The 23885-nt window shown below is 45.1% G+C and overlaps 1 protein-coding gene and 1 long non-coding RNA gene across 3 annotated transcripts; one reads left to right on the plus strand and one right to left on the minus strand.

Annotated features, from left to right (window-relative positions):
* Positions 1-1651: 1651 nt before the first annotated feature.
* LOC148116977 (uncharacterized) lies at positions 1652-6300 on the plus strand. Of its 2 annotated transcripts, none has more exons than XR_015731616.1 (2): positions 1652-1832; positions 5007-6300. It is a non-coding gene; the product is annotated as an uncharacterized LOC148116977 (long non-coding RNA). The 2 variants fall into 2 exon arrangements; XR_015731615.1 differs by lacking the exon at positions 1652-1832 and adding an exon at positions 4090-4216.
* On the minus strand, positions 3128-23453 carry VPS37D (VPS37D subunit of ESCRT-I). Its single transcript, XM_034421037.3, has 4 exons — positions 23245-23453; positions 18647-18818; positions 9840-9922; positions 3128-5126 (listed from the first exon to the last, which is right to left on the minus strand). Exons 1-4 carry the CDS (start codon positions 23371-23373, stop codon positions 4647-4649), a joined length of 864 nt encoding a protein of 287 aa, XP_034276928.1. The 5' UTR covers positions 23374-23453; the 3' UTR covers positions 3128-4646.
* Between the last annotated feature and the right edge of the window lie 432 nt (positions 23454-23885).

Below are 23885 nucleotides of genomic sequence, written 5' to 3' on the forward strand. Positions count from 1 at the left end.
GAACGAATTGACACTTACCCAGCAGCCCTTCACTTCAGCTTTAGAAAGACATTTATATCTGAACCGCTAGATAACGAATAATTCATTTTTCTGAGCGAAGTTTTTGCGACTTGGATACACAGTGCCTAGTAGTAGGAGAGGACAATCCATAATAAGGAAAAGCCAAGTCATGTTATGCTTTCAAACAAAGCTGGCAAAGGCTGCCCGCAGACTGGCATGCATATTTCCAGAATGAATATGTGATGGATCTGAATGTGCAACCATACTTAGGTAAACATAGTAACTTTCTGAATTGGCATAAAACGCTAGACACTAGTAAAATAGCATCAAGTGCTTGGTAATTCAGCATGTTTTGGGAACCAACATAATCTTAAACCCTAATATGATTATTTTGGGCCTATCGCAATATTTAACCACAGCAAGTCTAGGGGAAGACCCAGTCTTGGAAATTCCTGCCAAGGGAACCCCAACATAAAGACAAAAGCAACACATATTCAGCCTTCCTGCGAAAACCATGGCCCTCCGAGGTGCCTTTCCCACATATAGAATAACAAGCTTTGAAAACGCTGCATACAGAAATGTAGTATTTAAATTTATTCCAAAGAATATTTTAATATTATATATATATATATATATATATATATATATATATATATATATATATATATATATTCCACATTTATGTTTCCACACTTATGTTTCCAAAAAACATTACATGGAAAAAAACGTTCACGAAGACAGCATGAGGTCTACCTTGAAGCTGCTGGGGGCACTGCCAGAATCGGATAACCCCTGGGAAAGACACCCCCCCCTTTCACACATGTATAAAGTTTTGCAGCAAAGTCCCCAAAGGAAAAAAAAAAAAGAAGAAGAAAAAAAGAAGAAGAACCAGTTCCGGCTTGTGCATTACGTCATTGAGGGAGGGGATCCAGTGAAGTCCGAGAGGTAGAGGAGACTGGAAATGGCCCCTCCTCCCCTCCTGCTGTCCCTTCCATCTTGTGGTAAAATTGAAGGAGCAGATTTACATTCCAAGAGCGTGTTGTGGCCTCTAGGCTTGTTTGAGATACTGAGGATTGTTTTCGATGGTAGGACCGGTTTGCTCTTTTGGTCAATGAGAACCCACTCCTGCTTCCCACCGAAGAAAACCAGGATCTGGGCACCTGCAAGGGCCAAACCAGGTTATCACAGCAGGCTATTTTGCTTTTGAACCTAGCCATCAAAAATAAAAACAATTCAGCATCAATGCTAGAAAACTAGTGACTTTAAATTTGCATGCATTTAAATGAATGAACATATACTTGAGAAATGGCCTTCTCTTGTTCCCTTTTTCTTGGGAGCTGAAATAGATTTGAGTGGAAATTTTCAAGCAAATGTCGATAACTCAAACATCCTTGTAAACGCTGGCACAAATATTCTCCTAATGTAATGCCCTCTTCCTCTATTCTTTCTTTCTTTCGTTTTTTTTTTTTTTTTGCAATTAAACAATGGAAGCAAATTCATGAATGAGGCGTCTAACATTGGCTGTTAAGACATGAGAGCATAAAGCAGATCTTCTCATTTCAGAGGCAGTATACCTTTAAGAAATAGTTGCTGGGAGCAAACTACTGAGAGATGCTCCATTCATAGGCTTTCCCGAGCCTTCTGATTGGCTGCGACTGTTACAAAGAAAATGCCAGACTAGATACATTGGGCCTTGAGTGTGACCCATCCACATGAATTATAGATGCTGCTGGACTTAAAGGATACAAGGGGAAAAAAAACTGCCTGTGAAATGTTAAACTTGGCCAATGAATACTTCAAACAAAAATTTGGCTCACGTTTTCTGGCAAAAGGTACTTTTTATATTAAACCCCGAGTTTGGAAATAGGGTTCCTTTCCAACTGAATTGGGGAGTTTGAAATTTCAGACTGAGTTGGTGCAATGTTTTATTTTAGCTGTCCAGCATCTTTCCTCGGAAAAGACAGGAAGGTGTGGGGGGAATTCTCAGGAATGGATTGCATTACATGGCATTGCTTCAGATACCAACCCACCCACCCTGCGCGTTTACTCTTTGTTCACCCTGCTGTCTGGGTTTTGTAGCTGGTCCTTGCCTGAAGACAATATGTTATTGTACTGACTGGCTGGTGAATCTAATGGAGAAAGTATATAAAAGACTGGAGCTGAACTGGGGATCGTTTACATTCTAGCTTAGGAGAGAAATCGGAGACCGACCTCCCAAGTCTAATCGGGGTGAGATTAGGATAGGGTTTCAGTTCTGGAAGATCCTGAATGAATCCTGGCAGCATCTCATACCAGGAGCAGAAATCCTTTCCTTCATTGTGATAACCTTCCTTGTCCTCCTTATAACTCCACCCTGTGCTCCAGTTCCCATGAAGACTGCTATTAAGTTCCCATGATGACTGCAGCAGTACCTTTGCGAGTTGGGAAATGCCCTGTTATTTGGAAAAATAAGATACTCATTTAGATTTCACCTCCTTTTCTGTTGTTTTTTTTTTTTTAAAGAGAAAAATCAAGCCTGAACACTGAAATCCCACAACTGGAAATGGTGGCAGAAGCTTTTCTTAAAGGCGCTTCCCCCCATTGCAACAGAACTTCCTGCCTTCTAATCTTTTAGTACAAAGATTAGGGGCTCGGTTTTGCAACCCAGGATTTGAAAAGATGCCCAATGGGTCCTTCCTGGTACAATTTCCACCCCCTCCAGCCCCCCCCAAACCAGCTGTGGTGGGTTCAGTTGCAGGACATCATTACCCACTGAGGCAGGAAGTAGCCAATCCTCACTTGGTGAGCCTGGGCAATCTGTCTACTGAGCATGGCTGGCTGGGGAATTCTGGGAGTTGAAGTCCGCACGTCTTAAAAGTTGTCAAACTTGGGAAACCCTGCACTAATGGGAATGACACAGTTGGCTGCCACGACCCCATGCTAGCTCAGCTGCCCTTCTCCAAATGGGTGTCCTACTATGGGTCTTCACAAATTCAGCCTTGCTGGAGCTGAAATAAAATCTCATTGCACAGAAGCGAAAAGCGAAGAACTTTTGATATTTGAAAGTGATATTTCAAGGCTTGGGAATTCTGATTTTTTTTTTTTTTGAATTCAGTTTTATAGAAAAGTGTTACAAACAACCTTGACCTCAGGCTGAAGAGAGTAATTTATTTTCTGGCCAGCTCTGAGGAGGTCAGGAAGCCGGGGCTGTCCGTTGGGAATGGCCAAATGCACCCTTATATCCCTGAGCAGGGAAATAATAACAGTACAGTATTATCCACAACCTGGAAGGCTACTGCAGAGAGGAACAGCCAAAGCAGTGACTCACTCAGAGATACTGTGGGCAGCCTCCACAGAGGCGAATATAAAAAGTGATCCATTTTACATTCTAATCGAGGAGAGTTTTGCTGTAGACGGGATATGTAGCCAATGGCACGCCTAGTCACCATTTATTCTGCCTTCACTTTCAACGGGATCTTGGCATGGCTAAACGTCACCTGCATTGTACCCTCTAAGTCCAATCACACCTATAATTGCTCGAGGGGAAGGGATTAATATTAGGAGAACCTTATTTTTTTTTTCCCAGTTCAAATCTCCCTCCCTGCTGTCCCCAGAATTTCATCCTTCAGGTTTTGTTTTTTGTTTTTGTTTTAGCAAGCACATCGAATCAAGAGAAAAGTTTGCTTGAAAATATTTCCTTGCTCCCTCCCCCACCCATCCTGGAAGGCGTGTTCCCCATAGAGCATTGTGGGGCTTGCCTCATCTCTCCCGTTTATGCATACCCTGTTGAGACCGTGTGCCTATGCTGGTACTAACCCATTCTCTAGCCGTGGCATAAACTTTGGGCTAAATTGTTCTACCCTGTGCTTTGCAACCTCAATCCCCCCCCATCACATCAATAGATCCCTCCCCACTTCATCTGCAGACCCCCCCTGCCCCAGTAGAAAAAATGAATAGGAAGGGGGGCAATTTAGCTCCAAAAACTGCCCCCTCCAAGCAGTTGGCCTACCCTTCCTTTCTCCACCCCTGGAAATGTGCTGTGCTCTATCCCCTACCCCCACCCACCCCCCACCCCCGTCCCCCGCCACGTATGTTCTCTTCCTACTTGCTACTGAAATGGAATCCCTTGTGCGAGAGAGAAGATCAGCCGGCCGACTGCCTGGAGGGGGTTAGAGATAGCCCTGCCTGAAATCGATCACACCCAGCATCCAGAAAAGCAACAAGCAGTTTGCAAGAGGTTTTTTTTTCCCCCACCTAACTCGAGAGATAGGCGTAATGAGTGCATGATGGTGAATTCAGGCTCCCGAAAAAGAAGGGGGGAAGAAGCGACATAACTTTCCTTATTTCTCAAGTGGGAAAGGGGGAGGCAGGGCACAACTCCCTGCGGTCTTGGCCACCTATACATATAGTAACACTGGATCAACCCAGACCAGCCAAACTGCCTGGGGAGGTGGGGGATGGTGAGGGGGAAGAGTGGAGATGGAATCTAAATTATTTTGGCAGCCAGAGAGAAAAGGGAGCCAGCTCTCTGCCATACGCCCACCCCTAACTCCCACCAAGTCTGGGAAGGTGGAGTTCTTGGCAGGCTGGCATCACACCTCAGACTCTGGCCCATCATAGCTGGTGTCAGAGGCTCTGGTCAAAATGTCCCGTTGGTGCTGTGGCAGCTACCGATGCGGTGGCTCTTTCTTCTTCTGCTGGTGAGGCAGGTGTGCCTGGGGCAAATGGATGTGCCCAATCAGACTCAAGGGAGAGCTCACAAAGTTAGTGGTGGAGTGCGAGGTGGCCAGAGTGGGCAGGCAGCACTTCTGAGGGGCTGCCGTCATGGGGAGCACAGCCTCTGAGGGGATCAAGAACGCCGGTGCCAAGCGGAGCTGGAAGACCTTAGGAGGTGGCCCATTATTCTGAGCCGGGGCTGCTTGAGCCAAAGGTGGAGGAGGAGTTGGAAGTGCTGGGGAGACTGCAGGCTGTTCCTCTTCACAGCTCGGGCTTGGCTTTTCAGGAGTTTTTGCTTTCTCCACCTTCAGGATCTCCTGCAACTTCTCCAGCTGAGTGCGACGAAGATGGGAGAGCATGCGGCTGTGCTGGAAAGACTCCACAAAGCTCTCAATGGGGAGATCCCAACATAGGAACTGCTCCATTTGTTCCTGTGGACAAAGAAAGGAGGATGAAACGGCCATTTTGGATAGTTGGTGTTCCAAGCAAATTTCAACAATCAGCATTTCTTGATGGGTGGGTTTTTCTGCTGAGCCGTAGGCCGACATGGTGCTCGTCCCCATTTCCATTTACAAAAGTTGGAGTTTAATCTCTACTTAGTATAGAAACATAGGAAACTGACAGCAGAAGAAAGATCTAGTGGTCTATCAAGTCTGACCTTTGAGTTTTTTTACTATGCTTATTTATTTATCTATTTTAATTTTTGTCGGATGATGGACATATATTTATCCCAACCCTGTTTAAACTCAGTTACTGATGACTGACCCACTACTTTGGCTGGAAGTTAATTCCAAGCTTCCACTCCTCTTTTTGTAAAGTAATATTTTCTATCATTACTTTTGAACTTCCCTCATGTCAATTTGAGGTTATGTCCCTGTCTTCTTGATTTTTTGCTTTAATATTGAAAATACTGCCTTCTAGAACTTTAGTCATACCCTGAATATATTTAAAAGTTTCAATCATGCCCCGCCTTTCCCTTCTGTCCTCCAGGCCATAAATATTCAATTTCCCCAATCTCTTCTGATATGTTTTGTCCCTCCGATCTTGCAATTTCTTCTTGCCCATCTTTAGACTCGCTCAATCTTATCAATATCTTTTTTTTAAGTGAGGTCTTCAGAACTGGACACAGTATTCCAAATGGGATCTGACTAAAGCCCTCTATAACACTAGGGAATGGCACAGTGAATTTAAAGGCAGAAATGAGTTTAGGAATAGCAAGGCAGGGATTGTGTTCTTTCCTATAGCATTTTGCTTACATCCGATCAGACTCTTCATAGACACCTGAAATTGACATTTCCCCCCACCCCCACCCCCCAGTTTCTATACAGGGCATTTCCTATTCCTTTTCGTACTTGCTGTGATTATAGAAAGAAATTCCAAACTTATTTCGGCTATTTCTGGGACCTTTCTAAATCTCTTGTTGGCTCAGTTATGTTGAAAATGTATTACAATGTTTACTAAACAGAACAAATTAAATTTTGGGTCCATTGTTTAAAAATGTAGTCTCACATAGCTTGTTTATATAGACTAAATTCTCTGTCTTCCTCCATCTCCCTGGTTGTATTTTTAAGCAATCCAATAAAGACAGCCAATATATACAATGGTTAGGAGTGTTGATTAATGACTAAGAGTATTGGATAAAGACCGAGAAGATTCAGGTTCAGGTCGATCCATAGCCATGGAAGCTCAGTGGATAATTTTTGGTCAGTCACTCCCAGCACTCATAAAGTTTTTATTTATTTATTTATTAGTTCAATTTATATGCCGCTTTTCTCCGGAGACTCAGGATGGCTTACAATGCATTTAAAAAAAAACAACATTATAAAAACATTTAAAAATTAAAATATTAAAACCCATTCACATCATTCATGGCCGGATCTCACAAGATCGCAACAGCGAGATCAACGGCCCCAGGCCTGCCGGAAAAGCCAGGTCTTCACTGCTTTTCGGAAGGCCAACAGGGTGGGGGTGGTCCGGACTTCAGGAGGTAACCGGTTCCAGAGAGCTGTGGCAGCCACAGAGAAGGCCCTCCCCTGCGGGCCCGCCAGCCAGCATTGTTTAGCCGTGGGTATTATGGAAGAAACTGGAGAAGGGAGTGTAATGAAGGCCCCTATAAGCCTGCGGAGGACAGGTGATGCGATGGTATGTGAGAATGGTCTCTGGGAGATGGGTGGAGGGAAAGATATGCTGCTTAGGGAACAATTAGATAAGTGGTGAGGGAGCCTGCAGCTGAGAAAAGGAACCTGAGAAAAGGTTTATCAGTTTGGAAAAAGAAACGGTAGGAGATTTGTACTTTCAGACTTGCAAGATTCTTGCAAGTTAATGTAACCTTACAATAAAGTAGAATTAGCTCATTTAGTTGTAGTCCTTCTCTGAACTACCTGAGGAGGCTGACAGACAGGGTATAAATCTAGAAAGCCGCCACATGGAAACCTGGTACAGGTATTTATACAATATACTAAGTTTAATCACTGACCTTAGTTTTTAGGTTGCTGTGTGAATGCAGCTTGTTTAGTTAGTTTATTGTTTAAATTAATTTAATTAATTTTTTTAGGTCATTCCTAACTTCAAGTGACTTGGAGAGTTCACAATATAATAAAAAGAATAAAATATAATACCAGTCAAAAACAAACCAGTGAAAACCAATAAAGAAGAAAATGGTAAATCTGGCCAATATCAAATTCACAAGGGGTCCAATCACCCTAGTCCAGGTTGGGGGGGAACGATGGCCCTTTTATGACTTGTGGACTTCAACTCCCAGAATTCCTGAGCCAGTCATGGCATCCTCCATGGGAGTTGAAGTCCACAAGTCATCCAGGGGCCATTGTTCCCCACCTCTGCCCTAGGCCAAACTCTAGGAGAAGAACCAGGTCTTCAAGGCCCTCCACAATGTTTTGTGCAAATCCAAAACATGGGTTAATTCAAAAATCAAATTAATTGCACTGTGCGAATGCAACTCCTTATAGGGAATTGCTAATGTATAGGCTCAAAAGGTGATTTAAGGGAAGCTGCAAACTCCAAGGCTACATTCGCAATTTGCCAAAGGAATAGATGGAGGAGGAGGACACCTGGGACAAGATTACAAACATTGACAGATAATAACCCCATTTCCTTCAATTGTCCTGAACTGCAATTCCTATAACATTGTTACGCCAATGGGTGCTGATGGGAGCTGGAGTCCAAAACAGTTGGAAAGCCCCACACTGCCTATCTCATTTAAGAATGGAAACCAGTTCTTTCCAAGCCATTCAAATCAGCACAAAACTTAACAAGCATGATTGGCATCTGGGTTCCCTCTATTTTCTTAGCCCCTTGACCGTATTCTTTTGCAAGCAAAGATGCAAAATCCCCTACGAACACATGTGTGTACATAGACACACACTGCACAGACATTTAACAGCCAGTTACACAGTATCAGTGGCTTAGACTGCTAATCCAACAACGGCCTTTGGAAAAGGCTTTTCGGTCATCTCTTAATGGAAAAGAAGCTGTTCTAGTCAAAAACTCTACGGGTAGTCCTTGACCTACGACCACAATAAAGACCAGAACATTCATTGTTAAACCGTATGTTCGTTAAGGCAGGCACCAGGTGACTGCATCCAATTCTACAACCTTTTTTTGTCACAGTCATTAAGCAAATCACCTCCAGTTATTAAGTGGGACGTCACGTGACTGCGACTTGTGACCTTCCCTGCTGGCTTCCCCAGTTCCTTTGCTTGCCAGAAGCCAATCTGGGAAGGTCCCAAAAGGCGATTGTGTGTCATAAGTGCGAGCCGGTTGCCAAGCATTCGTATTGCGATTGTATGACCGCATGGACACTGTAACAGTCGTAAGAGCAAAGTCTAGTCATAAGTTACCTTTCTCAGCACCGTCATAAATGTGAATGGTTGCTAAATGAACGGTCACAAGTAGAGGACTACTTGTATGGCGTTCTTTGTTTCATTGCAAGCTCATTATAAGAAAGGCAGCTGGGGTGGCCGGAGTACTAAAGCTGTGCTACCAGCTCTCCTACCAGGAGAGACTCTAAAGCTCTGGCTATCAGCAGATGGCAGCACTCAGCTAACTTTGACTGATCTAGAAAGTTAAGTTAGAACACAGAACATAGAGTAGAACATAGAATAATAGAGTTGGAAGGGGCCTTGGATGTCTTCTAGTCCAACCCCAAGCATCAGCCTTTGTTAACACTTGGATGAGAGACCTCCTGGAATTCCAGAGTTTAGACTAGACAGAAAAGTTGGGGAGTAATAATCCTTGAAGCAGGCAAATGGTGAGCCTGGGTGTGTCCATGGTGTCACCAGATTTGAGCTTGACGCGAAGGAGGCTTTTTAAATATATACATGCTGTAGGGACCTATATGTCCCTACAACATCATGCCTCACCTCCACTCCAAGTGTCTTGCTCTCTCTCCCAAGGAGGGGACGACGTTCCATAGCTTGAGTACCACTGAAACAGTCCAACATGTTTAATTTGATATTTGCTGTTGATACGATAATAGTCATAACATAAAGGAAGGCTTCGCACAACACATTGAACCTGGTTACTCAACCCATTTTTTAAAAAAATTTGCACAATACATGGAACCAAAACTAACCAAAACAGCTCAAGTATTCAGCTAACAGGTAAAAAGAAAAAAATCCTAAAGTTAACCCTACACAAGTTTGATATGTTCTGGGAATGCAGCCATTAGATCTTTCGTTGGCCCAGTTCAGTGTGTTGTGTGCCTGCAACTCTAGCCAGATAGATAGTTTGTGACAGCTAAAAAGGCTGTTCAAAGCTCCATACTGGCCACAAGCCAATTCTTGAGAGAGGCAGCTCGGAAAAGCCATATCACTGCACCTCCTTGAAGCTCAACCTTCAAGTAACAAAAAAGGCCTCTTTCTCAAGCTTAGACAAGGAAAACTCTCTTGTTTCCCTTCCTTGTCCGTCACACCTCTGCCTTTCCAGGCATGGGCTGGAACAAGTTTGGGAAGCTGTCCTTTGATGGGATGGCATGGAGAAAGGTGGCCTGGAGTCACTTTGCTCCTATCCCTATGTGGGAAGAAGATTCAGAGAAAGAGTTTATTCCCTTTACATATTAAAAAAAAAAAGAGGACTTCTGGCAGCAGCCCTGGAGAAGCCAGCCTAGCTTGTTCCTCAAGACTCACCTCCACTTTGGCCTCTACGTTCTCCAGTTCAGCCTGTAGCCTGCTCAGGGCGTTCTCTGGAGTCCACTTCGCCATACACGCTCCTGTTGGACAAAGGGCAAGTTCAGCTTTCACATCCACATGTCAGCCAGCTGTGTTGTGATCCTTGCACCATGGCAGGAAGGAATGCCAATCAGGATGTGCTCCCCAATCTTTGCAAAGCAGAATATAATCCCAGGTTGTCAACTCCGAAGGGAGGGACTATAATAGTGCCTTCAACTTCCGTCTTCTCTTTCTCCTGTTGAAGGGGGCTAGAGGTCTACCTCCTACGGGGATTGATTCAGGGACAAGGTGTTTAGCTTTGAGGAAAGATGGCCAAGGAAGGATAGAATACTATTTGTCAGGTATTTGGAGGGTTTTCACAAGAAGAAGGTCAAGCCTGCTGTCTCTCATTCCATACTGGAGGATGTGGGAGACCATAACGGAGTAAGTTACGGGAGGGCCTGATTTAGAATAGAATAGAATAACAGAGTTGGAAGGGACCTTGGAGGTCTTCTAGTCCAACCCCCTGCTTAGGCAGGAAACCCTACACCACTTCAGACAAATAGTTATCCAATATCTTCTTTAAAACTTCCAGTGTTGGAGCATTCACAACTTCTGGAGACAAGTTGTTCCACTAATTAATTGTTCTAACTGTCAAGAAATTTCTCCTTAGTTCTAAGTTGCTTCTCTCCTTGATTAGTTTCCACCCATTGCTTCTTGTCCTGCCCTCAGGTGCTTTGGAGAATAGCTTGACTCCCTCTTCTTTGTGGCAGCCCCTGAGATATTGGAATACTGCTAACATGTCTCCCCTAGTCCTTCTTTTCAATAAACTAGACATACCCAGTTCCTGCAACCGTTCTTCATATGTTTTAGCCTCCAGTTCCCTAATCATCTTTGTTGCTCTTCTCTGCACTCTTTCTAGAGTCTCCACATCTTTTTTACACCGTGGCGACCAAAACTGAATGCAATATTCCAAGTGTGGCCTTACCAAGGCATTATAAAGTGGTATTAACACTTCGCGTGATCTTGATTCTATCCCTCTCTTTATGCAGCCTAGCACTCTGTTGGCTTTTTTGGCAGCTGCTGCACATTGCTGGTTCATATTTAAATGGTTGTCCACTAGGACTCCAAGATCCCAAATTTAATGTTAAACAAACCCCACTCACAATCATGTATTTGAAATGGGTGCCGATATGGACCAAATCAAATCCAAATTTCATCATGTGTCTCCAAAAAGCCAAGATGATGTGTGATTTTGCAATGGAAGCGCCAACCCTTTTTGTGTGTGTCACATACAAAGATGGGGAGGACTTCAATCAGTTAGGCACAATTGCCATCTTGAACATTTTGGAAACACCCCCCCCCCAATGTACCAGCACTGAAGATCTATTCAGTCCTTTTAAACTTCAAAATTCATGATTCAGTTGGAGCTTGTAAAATAATGGTAGGCTGGCTTCAGGTTGGCCCTTGTGTTCACAAATGTTCAAAGAATTAGAAGCATTTGCTTATTTACAGTATTTATATATTGCTGATTCTCCATGGATTTGTGGGGGGTTCACAAAATTGAACAAAATCCATTCAAACAATGAAAATCAGTAACACAATTGCATAAACCGCCTCAGCATCTGTATTGATTGATCACATCCAATCATTAAAAGTTGCAAATTAATTAATGCTACTAAGGGCTCTACAGAAAAGCTCTGCTTTGAATTTTTACAGGAGGGTACCAGTTGCTTCTCCAGGGATAAAACTGTTCCATGGAGATGGAGCATCAAGTGAAAAACTCTGAACTTTTTTTTGTCCCTTCCATATCACTCGAGAAGGGGAGAATCTCAAATTCTCAACTTGTGACCAACACACCAGGTAGGTTGGTTCTATCTATGCCATGGAGGTAGTCCTAGAACTGTGATGGCGAACCTATGGCACGCGTGCCACAGGTGGCATACGTAGCCATATCAGTGGGCACGCGAGCTCATTTTTGGGGCTTCTGGGCCTACCAGAAGTAGGGAAACAGCCTGTTTCCTGCCTCTGTAGGGCCTCAGGGGGTGGTAGGGAAGGCCTGTTTTTTGCTATCCCCAGCCTGCAGAGTGTCTCTAAGAGTCTGGGGATGGCAAAAACAGCCTTCCCCACCCCCCAGAGGCCCCCCAGAGGCCAGAAATGGCCTGTTTGCCAACTTCCGGTGGGACCAGAAGGCCTGTTTTTTGCTGTCCCCAGCCTCCAGAGCCTCTCTAGGAGTCTGGGGAAAATGAAAACGGCCTTCCCCACCCCCCAGGAGGCCCTCCGGAGGCCAAAAATGGCCCGTTTTTGCATAGAATTATGGGTGTGGGCATGCATGTGCGTGACCCCCCTGCCCCCCTTCCTGGCACGCGATAGCAAAAAGGTTAGCCATCACTGTCCTAGAAGTATCTCAGTACTGAGCCATTTGTAGTTTAAAATCAATACAGGTAGCCCTCGACTTCCAACCACAATTAAGCCCAAAATTTCTGCTGTTAAGTGAGACGTTTGCTAAGTACATTTTATCCCATTTTTCAATCTTCCTTGCCACATTGGTTAAGTGAATCACCGCAGTTGTTAAGCTGGTAGCACAGTTGTTAAGTGAATCTGGCTTCCCCTTTGACTTTGCTTGTCAGGAGGTCACAAAAGGGGATCCTGCTACCCTAGGAAATGGCAACTGTCAAAAATATCAGTCAGTTGTCAAACAGCTGGATTTGGATCATGTGACCATGGGGACGCTGCCATGGTTATATGTGTGAAAAACTGCCACGTGTCACTTTTTTCAGTACTGTTTTAACTTTGAGCAATCACTAAATGAACTGTTGTAAGTCGAGGACTATATGTACTTTAAATCAGGGGTCTCCAACCTTAGCAACTTTAAGCCTGGCGGACTTCAACTCCCAGAATTCCCCAGCCAGCTTTGCTGGCTGGGGAATTCTGGGAGTTGAAGTCCGCCAGGCTTAAAGTTGCTAAGGTTGGAGACCCCTAATTTAAATTGTACTGACTAGCTGGTAAAAGCCCGTGCAATGACTGTGGAACATTAAAGGATAACACTAATGCAGATGGGTAGCTGTGTCTGCACCAGCATCAACTTCTGGGTGTTCTTCAAAAGCAGCCCATGCAGAGCACATTGCTGCAATCAAATCATTAAAATTGTGTCTACAGGTAATCTTTGATTTACGACCACAAATTGGGACAAGAAAATTTGTCATTAAGCCATGCGGAATGAATGTTAACTGAAACATCATGTGACCACCTCTGATATTTTTTTTTAAAAAAAATCTTTTCTGCCAGGGTCATTAAGTGAATCACTGTGGTCATTAAACAAGACATCACATGACCTGATTTGTGACCCTCCCTGCTCGCTTCTCCGCTGACTTTGCTTGTTGGAAGTCTGCGGGGAAGATCCCGAGTGGCGATCACAGGACTGCAGAATGATACAACTGTCATAAGTACAAGCCAGTTGCCAAGCACTGGATGGCGACTGCATGACTGCAGGGATGCTGTGACGGTCATAAGTGCAAGGAACGGTTGGAAGTCAGGTTTTTTTTCAGCGTCGTCGTAACTTCAAATGATTGCTAAACAAATGGTCGTAAGTTAAGGAATACCTGTGTACCTACTGGAGATAAGATAGCCTGGGATTCCTGGGCAATCGTGGAAGGAAAAGAGGGATTGTGGTCTCAGCAGACGGCCCATCTCTGATCTCTTTCCACAAACCTCTATTATTTCCCAGGCTCTAAATCAGGGGAGTCTAACCTTGGCAACTTTAAGACCTGTGGACTTCAATTCCCAGAATTCCCCAGCCGGCCATCTAGATCAGGGGTCTACAAGTCTTCTACAAGTTGAAGTCCACAAGTCTTAAAGTTGCCAAGGTTAGAGACCCCTGATCTAGATCATTCTAGATCAGTGGTGGCGAACCTATGGATGGGTGCCAGAGGTGGCACACAGAGCCCTCTCTGTGGGCATGTGTGCCATTGCCCCAGCTCTGTTTTGGGTCTCTGCCGCGCATGTGCGCACACCTCCCGCCTCCGATGTCAGCGTTTCAACGCTGGCATGGAGAGCAGAGGAGAGCGAGAGATAAACTCTGGAACTTTTGCCTGCTAAATCCCTTTGAAGCCGGGTTGTCGTGGAAATGAGGGGAGGGGGCACATTCCTGGGGAATGAAGTCTGAAGAATGACTTAGAAGATAGCCAATGAGAAGCAGAGATTTGGGGATCGGAAAGGGAGAGATTGGGGGGCAAAAGGTCAGTCTTGTCCGCGCAGAGTCATGATCCGGTGGCTGTGCTCAATTAAAGGAAGATTTCCTTAAAGATTGGCAGTTTGGAAATTCATTTAATTTTGAGATAGCAACGAAGTCTGACAGCCATCTGGTCTTCAAGTCTCTGTTGCACATGCATGGGGGGTGCGCGCATGTGCCCATACCTTGCAGTTTGGGTGTGCACACGCACGCACTTTGGGCACTTGATGCCTAAAAGGTTCGCCATCACTGTTCTAGATCATATTGAGGCAACGTTTGCATAAATGCTTATCCAATCCAGTTGAACACATAATGACTGTATCAGTATAGCACATGAGGCTTGAGGAGTTTTAACTTTTAACTTTGTTTTTCGTGGTTCAGCATATGCATGACACCATGTGTGTGATTAAATTATGGTTTGGTAGGTAGCACCAAGTCAGAAAACAGGTTAATCTTTTCCAGCATAGCTGGGACCGATATCACCAAAGCCAATCACTACACAACTCTTTCTCCTCTTTTCCTTAGAATGTCAGGAGATATTCAGCCAAACCATGATTTGTTTTAATCATAATTTTCCAAATAAGCCACAAGTGACATCCTGCATGCTCAGCTATAAATTATGGTATACAAACCATAATAATAATAAATACAAGTAAGCAAACCCACATTGTTGGGGTTAGGAACAATTCTAAATCTAGTTTCTACATAAAGTTGTGACAATGGGAGGGAAGCTTTCCCACTCCATTCCTGGCATTTCATTAGTTGTCGCTTCTGTGTGTTTGGGGAAACGTGCAGAGTGATAATCATGCATCATGTCTCAAACATCCCTCATGTTATAGGGCAGTGTTGCAGGCAGGGCCGGATTTAGATGAAAAGAGGCCCTAGGCTATTCCACTTATGAGGCCCTTTCACCTATAGTGAATGTGTAATTTTAATTTTGCTAATAATTTGAATGTAGGCCCCTCTTGATCTTGAGGCCCACTCTTGATCTTGAGGCCCTAGGCTGAAGCCTAGTTAGCCTATAGGAAAATCCGGCCCTGGTTGCAGGGGTGAAATGCTCCCAGATCGGACTGGATCACCCAGTCCGGTAGCAATCTTGGCCGTTGGTTTGGTGAACTGGTAGCGATGGCGGAGCAAAGCTCCGCCCACCCGCCTGGGTGTCATTACTTCCTGGTTTTAACCCGGAAGTAATGTGTTTTTTACCTTCTGCTCACGTGACGTGTGTGTGTGTGTGCAGGCAGGCGGCGCATGCACTTTCGAACCGGTAAGGAAGGTAAGTAGATTTCACCTCTGCAGTGTTGGTGAACTTTTTACTCACTGAGTGCCGAACAGGTACGCGCTTTGCGTGCTTTGTGTGCACGTGTGCTATCCGTGCTAACACGCAGCTCCTCCCCATGCGCTGTGCGCGCAACCGCACCATCTGCACATGCGTGCAGATTTCATGCGGCTCCCCCATGTGCTGTATGCACATCTGCGCATGTGTGTGGTTTTCACGTGTGCAATGCACACGTGCATGCCATCTATGCATTCATGCACTGCGCGCAAATACTCTCGCACTCATGCACAAATGTGCGTGCATGCGCAGGAGAGTGCCGAAGACCAGCTGGGTCCCCTGAATTGTGCACATGCGCACCAGAGGCCCAAACACCAGCTGGGTCATGCGCGCATGCGCAACTGCAGGTGAGTTGGACGACAGCTCGTGTGCCCGGAAAGATGGCTCTGCGTGCCACCTCGGGCACACCTGCCATAGGTTCGCCATCACAGTTATAGGGCGAGAGAGGAGGAGAAGTGGGTTTGTTTTCTGCTATGCCCTTTTTCTTTCTCCAACTCCAGGGAGGGTTTAGAGTAGACTTCATAAAGTTATGTGATCCCCAAGAAGTGTCTCCCCAAATATCACGTACAGGTAGTCCTCAATTTATGACCAAAATTTCCATTGCTGAATAAGACAGTTGTTATGTGAATTCTGCCCCATTTTTTTTTTAATTTGATTTATATGCTGCCCTTCTCCAGAGACTCAGGGCGGCTTACAATGTGCTAAACTATAGCCTTCATCCTTTTGTATTTTTATACAAAGTCAGCTTATTGCCCCCACAACTGGGTCCTCAATTTACCTACCTTAGAAAGGATGGAAGGCTGAGTCAACCTTAAGCCTGGCGAGATTCGAACCTGCAATAATTGCAGGCAGCTGGTCTTAATAACAGGGTACTTTAGACCACTGTACTACCAAGGCTCTTATTTTATGACCTTTTTTTTGCCACAGTTGTTAAGAGAATCATGCAGCTGTGAAGTGAATCTGGCTTAACCCCCATCAGTTGCTTGTGGGAAGCCAACTGAGAAGGTTACCAATGGTGACCACATGATCCCAGGACAGTGCAATGATCATAAACACGACGCTTTTCAAGCACCTAAATTTTGATCGTGTGATCATGGGGATGCAGCAATGGCTGTAAATGAGAAAACTGGCCTTAAGTCACTTTTTTTCAGTGTGTTGTACCTTCAAATAGACATTAAAGCACTGTGAAGCGGTATATAAGTCTAAGTGCTATTGCTATCGCTATTAAAGGAATGATTGTAAATCGAGGACTATCTATACTGTACTCAAGCTGAAATCTGTAATCGAAACACATTGTCTCAGCTCACTAAAATTACATAGAATATAGAGTATAGAATAATAGAGTTGGAAGGGACCTTGGAGGTCTTCTAGTCCAACTCCCTGCTTAGGCAGGAAACCCTACACCATTTCAGACAAATGGTTATCCAATCTCTTCTTAAAAGCTTCCAGTGTTGGAGCATTTACAACCTCTGGAGGCAAGTTGTTCCACTGATTAATTGTTCTGTCAGGAAATTTCTCCTTAATTCTAAATTGCTTCTATCCTGGATTAGTTTCCACTCATTGCTTCTTGTCCTGCCTTCAGGTGCCTTGGAGAACAGGTTGACCCCCTCTTCTTTGTGGCAGCCCTTCAAATATTGGAATACTGCTACCATGTCTCCCCTGGTCCTTCTTTTCTCTTTCATATCTCTCATTCACATATTGCATTACAGCGGAAGAAATACAGCAGTGTTTCTCAACCCCAGTAACTTTGTGGGGACTTCAATTCCCAGCATTTCCCAGCTAGAATATCTGGCTGGGGAATTTTGGGAGTTGAAGTCCACGCAGCTTAAAGTTGCTAAATTTGAGAAACGCTATCCCAGAGCAAAGAAACACCTTCCGTATAAAGTTGCTGAGCCCTCACTCCGCTTGTTTCTCCATCTATTCATCCTTCCAGTTGTAACCAGGGAGCAGGGGCTAAAAGGAAGTCGGGAAAAGGGATCTTCATGTTTTCAGTAAACTGAAATTTGATAAAACCAACTGTGATCATAAACTAGGCTCACCCATTATGAATAAGACAAAACTTTTTTACAACTAACCACAGGTAGTCCTCGACTTACGACCACAATTGAGGCCAAACTTTCTGTTGTTAAGTGAGACATTTCTCAATTGAGTTTTGTCCCATTTTACGACGTTTCTTGCCTCAGTCGGTAAGCGAATCACTGCAGTTGATAAGTTAGTAACTCGCTTAAGTGAATCTGGCTTCCCCATTGATTAGGCTCATCAGAAGGTCACAAAAAGTGATCACAGGACCCCAGGACACTGCAACCATCATAAATATGAGTCAGTTGCCAAGCATCTGAATTTTGATCACATCAGAGGTCTTCAAACTTGGCAGCTTTAAGACTTGTGGACTTCAACTCCCAGAATTCTGGGAGTTGAAGTCCACAAGTCTTAAAGCTGTCAAGTTTGAAGATCTCTGGATCACATGATCATGGGGATGCTGCAAAGGTTGTAAGTGTGAAAAACGTCACTTTTTTCAGTGCCGTTGTAACTTTGAACGGTCACTAAATAAACTGTTTTAAGCTGAGGAGTACCTGTATTATCAATCGGTCTACTCTAGACTGGAATCCTACCTTTTGCAAGATAGGCTTAGTTTAAAGGGAGAGGCAGACTATCATGAACGGAATGGGACAACTTACTTTGGGACAATTTAACAGTTCTATTTAATTATTTAAAATAAATAATTTTTTATTTTATTTTTGCCATTCACATTTCATTCTGTCCTTCCTTCTGCACCCTCTTTAAAAATGATTCTATTCCACCATTTCTTTGTTATTAGTGTAACTCTTGTCCTGCAGTGAGTTGGCCATGATGAGTTGACTGTGGTGAGTTGGCCAAGGCAAGTTGGCCATGGCGAATTTTCATAGACTCGTCACGAATGAAGCCCTTTTGCTTAAAGATGCTTTCAGACCTGCAAAAGTCCAGACCACTAACAAATGTTTTGCCCTTTGCTGATCATCTAGAACAGAATTTCTCAACTTTGGCCAAGTCAAAGTCATCTTAAAGTTGGGTGGACTTCGACTCCCAGAATTCCCTAACCAGCAATCAATGTTGAGAAATGCCAATCTAGATTAAGGCAGCCCAGATCCAACAGTCCTACCTTTGCCTCTACTCTGGGAGAAGGTGGGATGGTGGGGGTGGGTGGGGGGGGAGGGAGAAAGGAAGACATCAACTGTTGCTCACCCAAGCGCTGCTGTTTGTCATGACAGGTTTCCCGTAGCTCTTGCAACTCCTGGTATTTGATAGCGAGGGAAGCTTTGCCATTCTCTAGCCGAGGCTGCAAGCCCAAATTTTGCTTGGCGAGGTTATAGTTGGAAGCTAGGTGCACCTCCCGCTCCAGCTGCAGGTTCTGGAACTGAAAAGACACATATTTAATGAGCGTCTGGGCCAGGCTGAAAGGCCTCTGTATGCTTATCTGTTCAGCTTGTCAGAGTTTCTCTGGTTTCTGCATGGCTATCCTCGGCATACAGTACAGGGTTTTCCCATGAATGCTTGGAGAAGATTTGGATTTCTCACCCAAATGGGGAAAGCCACTTTCCCTGCTAAAATAATGTGCATGTTTGGTAACCCCCCCTAGCAATCTAGTTTTGATACTTTTGCTGTTTTTCCCAATGTTTTTCCCCAAGTTGCCGTTCTACAGATCTTTAGATCCTGGCTTCCTTCTGTATCTGGCAGCTTATCATCCTCATTTGAGTTACTATTTTTTGCTAATCTTTGCTTTGCTGTCTGTACTCTTGTCTGAGTTTATCTGTTTATAAGGGTATAGATTTATGCACTTTGCCTAGTGATGGTTTTGCTAGCATCCTCACCATCTCTAGCACCACCAACATCATTGGAGATTCAAAATATGCTGTAAAGATACAGTATTTAACAATACAATCTGAAGATACAAATTACATTCTTGTTACAAAGTGGAAAACAGTAAAAGAAACAGCTCGGAGGCACCCACAGTGCTTGAGTCTTGGAGCGATATATGGTGGTGAATATATACCATAGGAAGTGCAATAGCTGTGTTCATACAACATGAATTCTGGGAGTTGAAGCAAGCCTGCCTGGATGCAGCATACAAAGTTTGATAATGTTAACCCAGTGAATTGTGTGGTTAGTTAATGGTTTGGAGTGTTGCTCAAACAAGACAGTGGATTAACTTGGTAACCAAGTTAAAAAAAAACTAATGTGAATAGACATATCAAGCTGGTCTGAATGGATGCCTAAAATAAGTCTAATTATTTAGCAGCTGCTACTGCTGCCACCAATATTAACAGGCCTAAAGGATGTTGTGCTCAGAAGTCATGAATTTTAATCTCCACGAAATGGCCACTTTAGGTGAGAGACCAACTTTCGGCCTTCTACAGTCAGGAGCTAAAATTCTTACCTATCTTAGAAGGATGTTGTACCTATGAGTAGAGAAAAATAACTCTAAAGGATTAGATGAGAGAACCACTCATACAACTTGCTGAAGAGAATCATTTAAAATCCTGGTGGCTGCATGAGCGTAACTTGCAAACTTGATTTAATTTTAATCTTGGTTAGGAATTTTCTGTGAGATTTAATGTATTGTGCAAATCCAGAAAAATAAGTGTTAAGTGTGCTGTGCGAATGCAATCAGGGGGTATTATGTCACACTTTCATTCAGGGAGTTCAACTAACATTCCATATTAAAGATGTGAAGGGAAGTCATTTTTCCCCTGCTAAATCCAAACATTAATATTTGAGGTTGGAGCCAGATTTTCCTGATTATTAAAGTTTTTATAATTTTTCAAAGACAGCACTTTTGACAGATGTGTAAGCCAATTGAATGTACACATTAATTTATAGATCTTGTCAAGTTTGTATTCTTTAATAGGGCCCAGTTTTTTTAAAAAAGTTGCACATGCCTTTTTACCACAAAATAATGTACAGGTGGCAAAATGGTATTTATTAGCTTTGTCTTTTCCCCATTAATCAGTTGATTGAAAAATAAGTATTGCCAGCCCTTAGCTGTCACAAGCTGGCAGCATCTTCCCACTGCCAGATGCTCTTTAGGTCTCCCCTAATAACATGGGCCCTTGAGAAGTTACTCTAGTCTGTGTTTGTTTGTTCCTTCATACTAGCTAACTCCAAACCCTCTTCATGATGGAAAGTACCTGAGGAGCATGGTCAGCGTATTCTCTGTCACCAATTGGCATTCAATCACTAAATGTGGTTTAATGTTTCTGGCTACAGCAAGCATAGAGCCACTGAGAAACTGCCAAAAGGTTATTCTTCTAGAGCTACTGTCCTTATTAAACCTCTGAGCAAACCAGAATAACAACAGAATAACAGAATTGAAAGGGACCTTGGAGGTCTTCTAGTCCAACCCCCTCCTCAAGCAGGAAACTTTATACTATTTCAGAAAAATGGTTGTTCAATCTCTTCTTAAAAACCTCCAGTGTGGGAGCATCCTCAACTTCTGGAGGCAAGTTGTTCCACTGATTAATTGTTCTGTCAGGAAATCTCTCCTTAGTTCTAGGTTGCTTCTCTCCTTGATTAGTTTCCATCCATTGCTTCTTGTCCTGCTTTCAGGTGCTTTGGAGAATACATAGAAACTCCCCCCCACCAATTATGCATCAGATATTTTGGGGGAGTACAACCCTTCAAGCAAAAGTTACTATTTACTGACTTGATAAATATTTCCTATTTACTGACTTGGTAAACCAAACTGTGAATACTCTATCGGAGTCTTGAAATTATGACAAATTGCCCTAAACTTAAATGGTAACATTTTGGGATGGTCTTCTAATAAACATACTATATAATATTTGTGGCTTATTTTGTACTTCACTTGAGCGCATATTTGGGGAAGACAAATGTATATTTTGGGCCATCTTAATTAGAGTTATGGGGGCCATTGGGGATGGTAAACTATGGGGAAAGGACTTGACTATCTTGATGGGCAATTTTTCAGAGGGCACTGGGCTCCTTGTGAGATCTAGCAACTCAATACCCCTGTTCACACAATACTGTACGCTGTCTTGGTAACTGAATTAACCCACTGTTTTGAATAGGAGACTGAACCATAACTCTCCAAACAGGTCTGGGTTCACACAACATACCAAGCAACAAAAGACTAACCAAGATTAAAATTAACCACAATTAGCACAATGATTGAGAGCAGCTGCTAAGTCTTCTAATTGACCCGGTTAGGGATTTTGTATAAAGACAGCCGGCATCGCCTCGAGAGCACACCAAGGGCAGAAGCTGGGAGTACCCAGCTCATCTGAACTGACAAAGATATTGCAAAAGTGAGGCTGTTTTTCTGGCCATTGTTGGAAAAGGAGGCAGAGAAGGTGCCTTTCCAAAATCAACTGCCTCAACGTCTCCTTGTGAGGATGGATGACAACATGTGTGACGTTTCAACTGTGAGACCAGATTCCAATGAGGGTCTGGTTGGGGGCCACAAAAAGGGGTGGGGAATTCCTGCAATTGGGGTGGGGGGGGAGCAAGGAGGAAGTTAGCTGGATGCCAAATAAATAAGGGAAAGAAAGGGGGAGGTTTTGCTTTGTTTCCACGCCTGTCGGAAGGCAAAAATCATACGCCATTTATGATGAAAATGCCTGACATGCTGTGGCACTTAATTCGGCAACCTTTCTCTGTTACCCAGCACAAGACATGTTGCCTGCCTGGCTAGACACAGTCAACACCCCCCAACACCCCCCCCATCCGTGTTTCCATGGCTGAGTCAATGAGGCTTTGCTGGATCTCGGAAAAGAAATCCTTTCTTTTCAGCCCAGAGAAACAAAACAGGGGTCCGTGGTCACCATTGTGGCTGATTTTCACCAGAAAAAGAGGGAAGGGAGGGTCTGGTCCAGGATGGGTCTATCCTGCCAAGACAAAAGCACTGAGGCCTTGGAAGCATCCCCCCCCCACCAAACCATCACACCCACACCCTCCCTGGATGACCCCCATCTCCAGGACCCCAAACAGATGGGAGGCTTCTTCTCGGCATTTCCTCTGGCATAATAAACGGGGTGTATTTCAAAGAGTGTTGGGGGGGGAGGAGACTGCTTTTCAGGGAAAGGAGGGGAGCTGAGTGACAGGTGGGTGGAGAAGACCAAAATCTGATAACAGTCCACAAAGGGGCCTATAACATCTCTGGGGGCTGGAGAGGTGGAACCAGAGTAGCAGAACACCTCAGTTCAAACTGGATCCCAGTGGCAGCTTTTAGAGGTGGGACAGGGAGATACGGGGCATCTTGTAATCCCCGGAGCTAGCGGAACGGGACGAGAAGAGGGGTAGATCTTCCAAGGGCATAGCCAACAGTTGGGGCAAGAGGGCCTCCCCGCCTGGGGCCCAGCTATCCTCTTTTGAGTCTTGTACATTTGGGCCAAAGCTTCCGTGAAAAGGCCGAAGGTCTGGGCATTGTTTCTGGCACCAAGCAGAGGCCTGGCTGGACTGGCACTAGCCCCCCCCTTCCTCCTCCTCCTCCCGTGCCAGACTCCCAGCCCCCTGGCAACCAGAGCTGCCTTTGCTGCAAAAGGGGGGTCGGGTGGCACAGCCCCAGGGATGCCACGGGCAGTTTCGGCGGGCATCGATGCCCCCTTTGGATGCTCGGATTATTTTCCAAGGGGGCGGGGGCGGTCTTTGTATTTGGATGGAGAGGGATGGCTGCTGGGGTCGGAGGAACGCAAGCCGCGGGTGCGTGCAGCAAAAGACCCCGCTGGAAAGCAGGATGCCACCCTCCCACCCCTCTCTCTCTCGCCCCTCCGGAGGGCCCGATCCTCTCTCCTCCTGGGCTTCCAACCCGGGAGCCGCGGCTTTACCTTCCTGCTCAGCTTGACGATGCGCTCGAGCCAGGTTTCGTCCCGCATGAGGGCGCGGAGTTGCGCCGTGCTGAGCGCCCCGAAGCCCAGATCTACCGCCGAGGCCCGCGGGCCCCGATCGCGCTCCATGATGTGGACGGAGCAGACGGAGCGGCCGCACCTGGAGGAGCGGGATCCTGCACCTGCACCTGCACCGCCGCCGCAGACCGCCAGAGGGCGGCCCCGCCGCTCTTAAAGGGGCCGCCTCCGCCGAGCTTCCGTTGTTTCGGCTGGGGAGGAGGGTGGGCGCGGCAGAAAGTCGGCGCAGGCGGCGGCGAAGGAGGGCGTTAATTGCACGTGCTGGGCAGCCCCCTCCTCTCAAAGGAGGAGAGCAGACAAAGGGGAGGGGGCTCTCCTGCCTGGAAGGCAGAGGGAGCGTCTGAGCATGTGCAAAGTACCCAGCCCGTCGCCGCGTGCGAGGGATCTCGGGGGTGGGGGGGGGAGAGAAAGGATGCGTTTCTGCGCCGTGAAAATTGGACTGTCGCTTGGTGGCTGCGAGCGTGTGTGTCACCTCCTCTTTGTGTTAAGCTTTAAGGCAGGCCGGGGCCAGGGAGGCGGGAATGCCCGGCTTGGTGTGAGGTCTTTAGCCTCTTTCATTTTAT

This window comes from Pantherophis guttatus, chromosome 1 (genome assembly GCF_059756535.1).
Source record: "Pantherophis guttatus breed Tessera chromosome 1, ASM5975653v1, whole genome shotgun sequence".
Taxonomy (NCBI): Eukaryota; Metazoa; Chordata; class Lepidosauria; order Squamata; family Colubridae; genus Pantherophis; species Pantherophis guttatus.

What these genes read in the sequence shown, in the direction of transcription:
- VPS37D (XM_034421037.3), bottom strand. Translation starts at nt 23,373, where the DNA reads ATGGAGCGCGATCGGGGCCCGCGGGCCTCGGCGGTAGATCTGGGCTTC. An exon ending in TCGTCAAGCTGAGCAGGAAG is followed by an intron (nt 18,819 to 23,244) that starts GTAAAGCCGCGG and finishes GTGTCTTTTCAG; the next exon opens with TTCCAGAACCTGCAGCTGGA. An exon ending in ACGTAGAGGCCAAAGTGGAG is followed by an intron (nt 5,127 to 9,839) that starts GTGAGTCTTGAG and finishes CTTTGTCCACAG; the next exon opens with GAACAAATGGAGCAGTTCCT.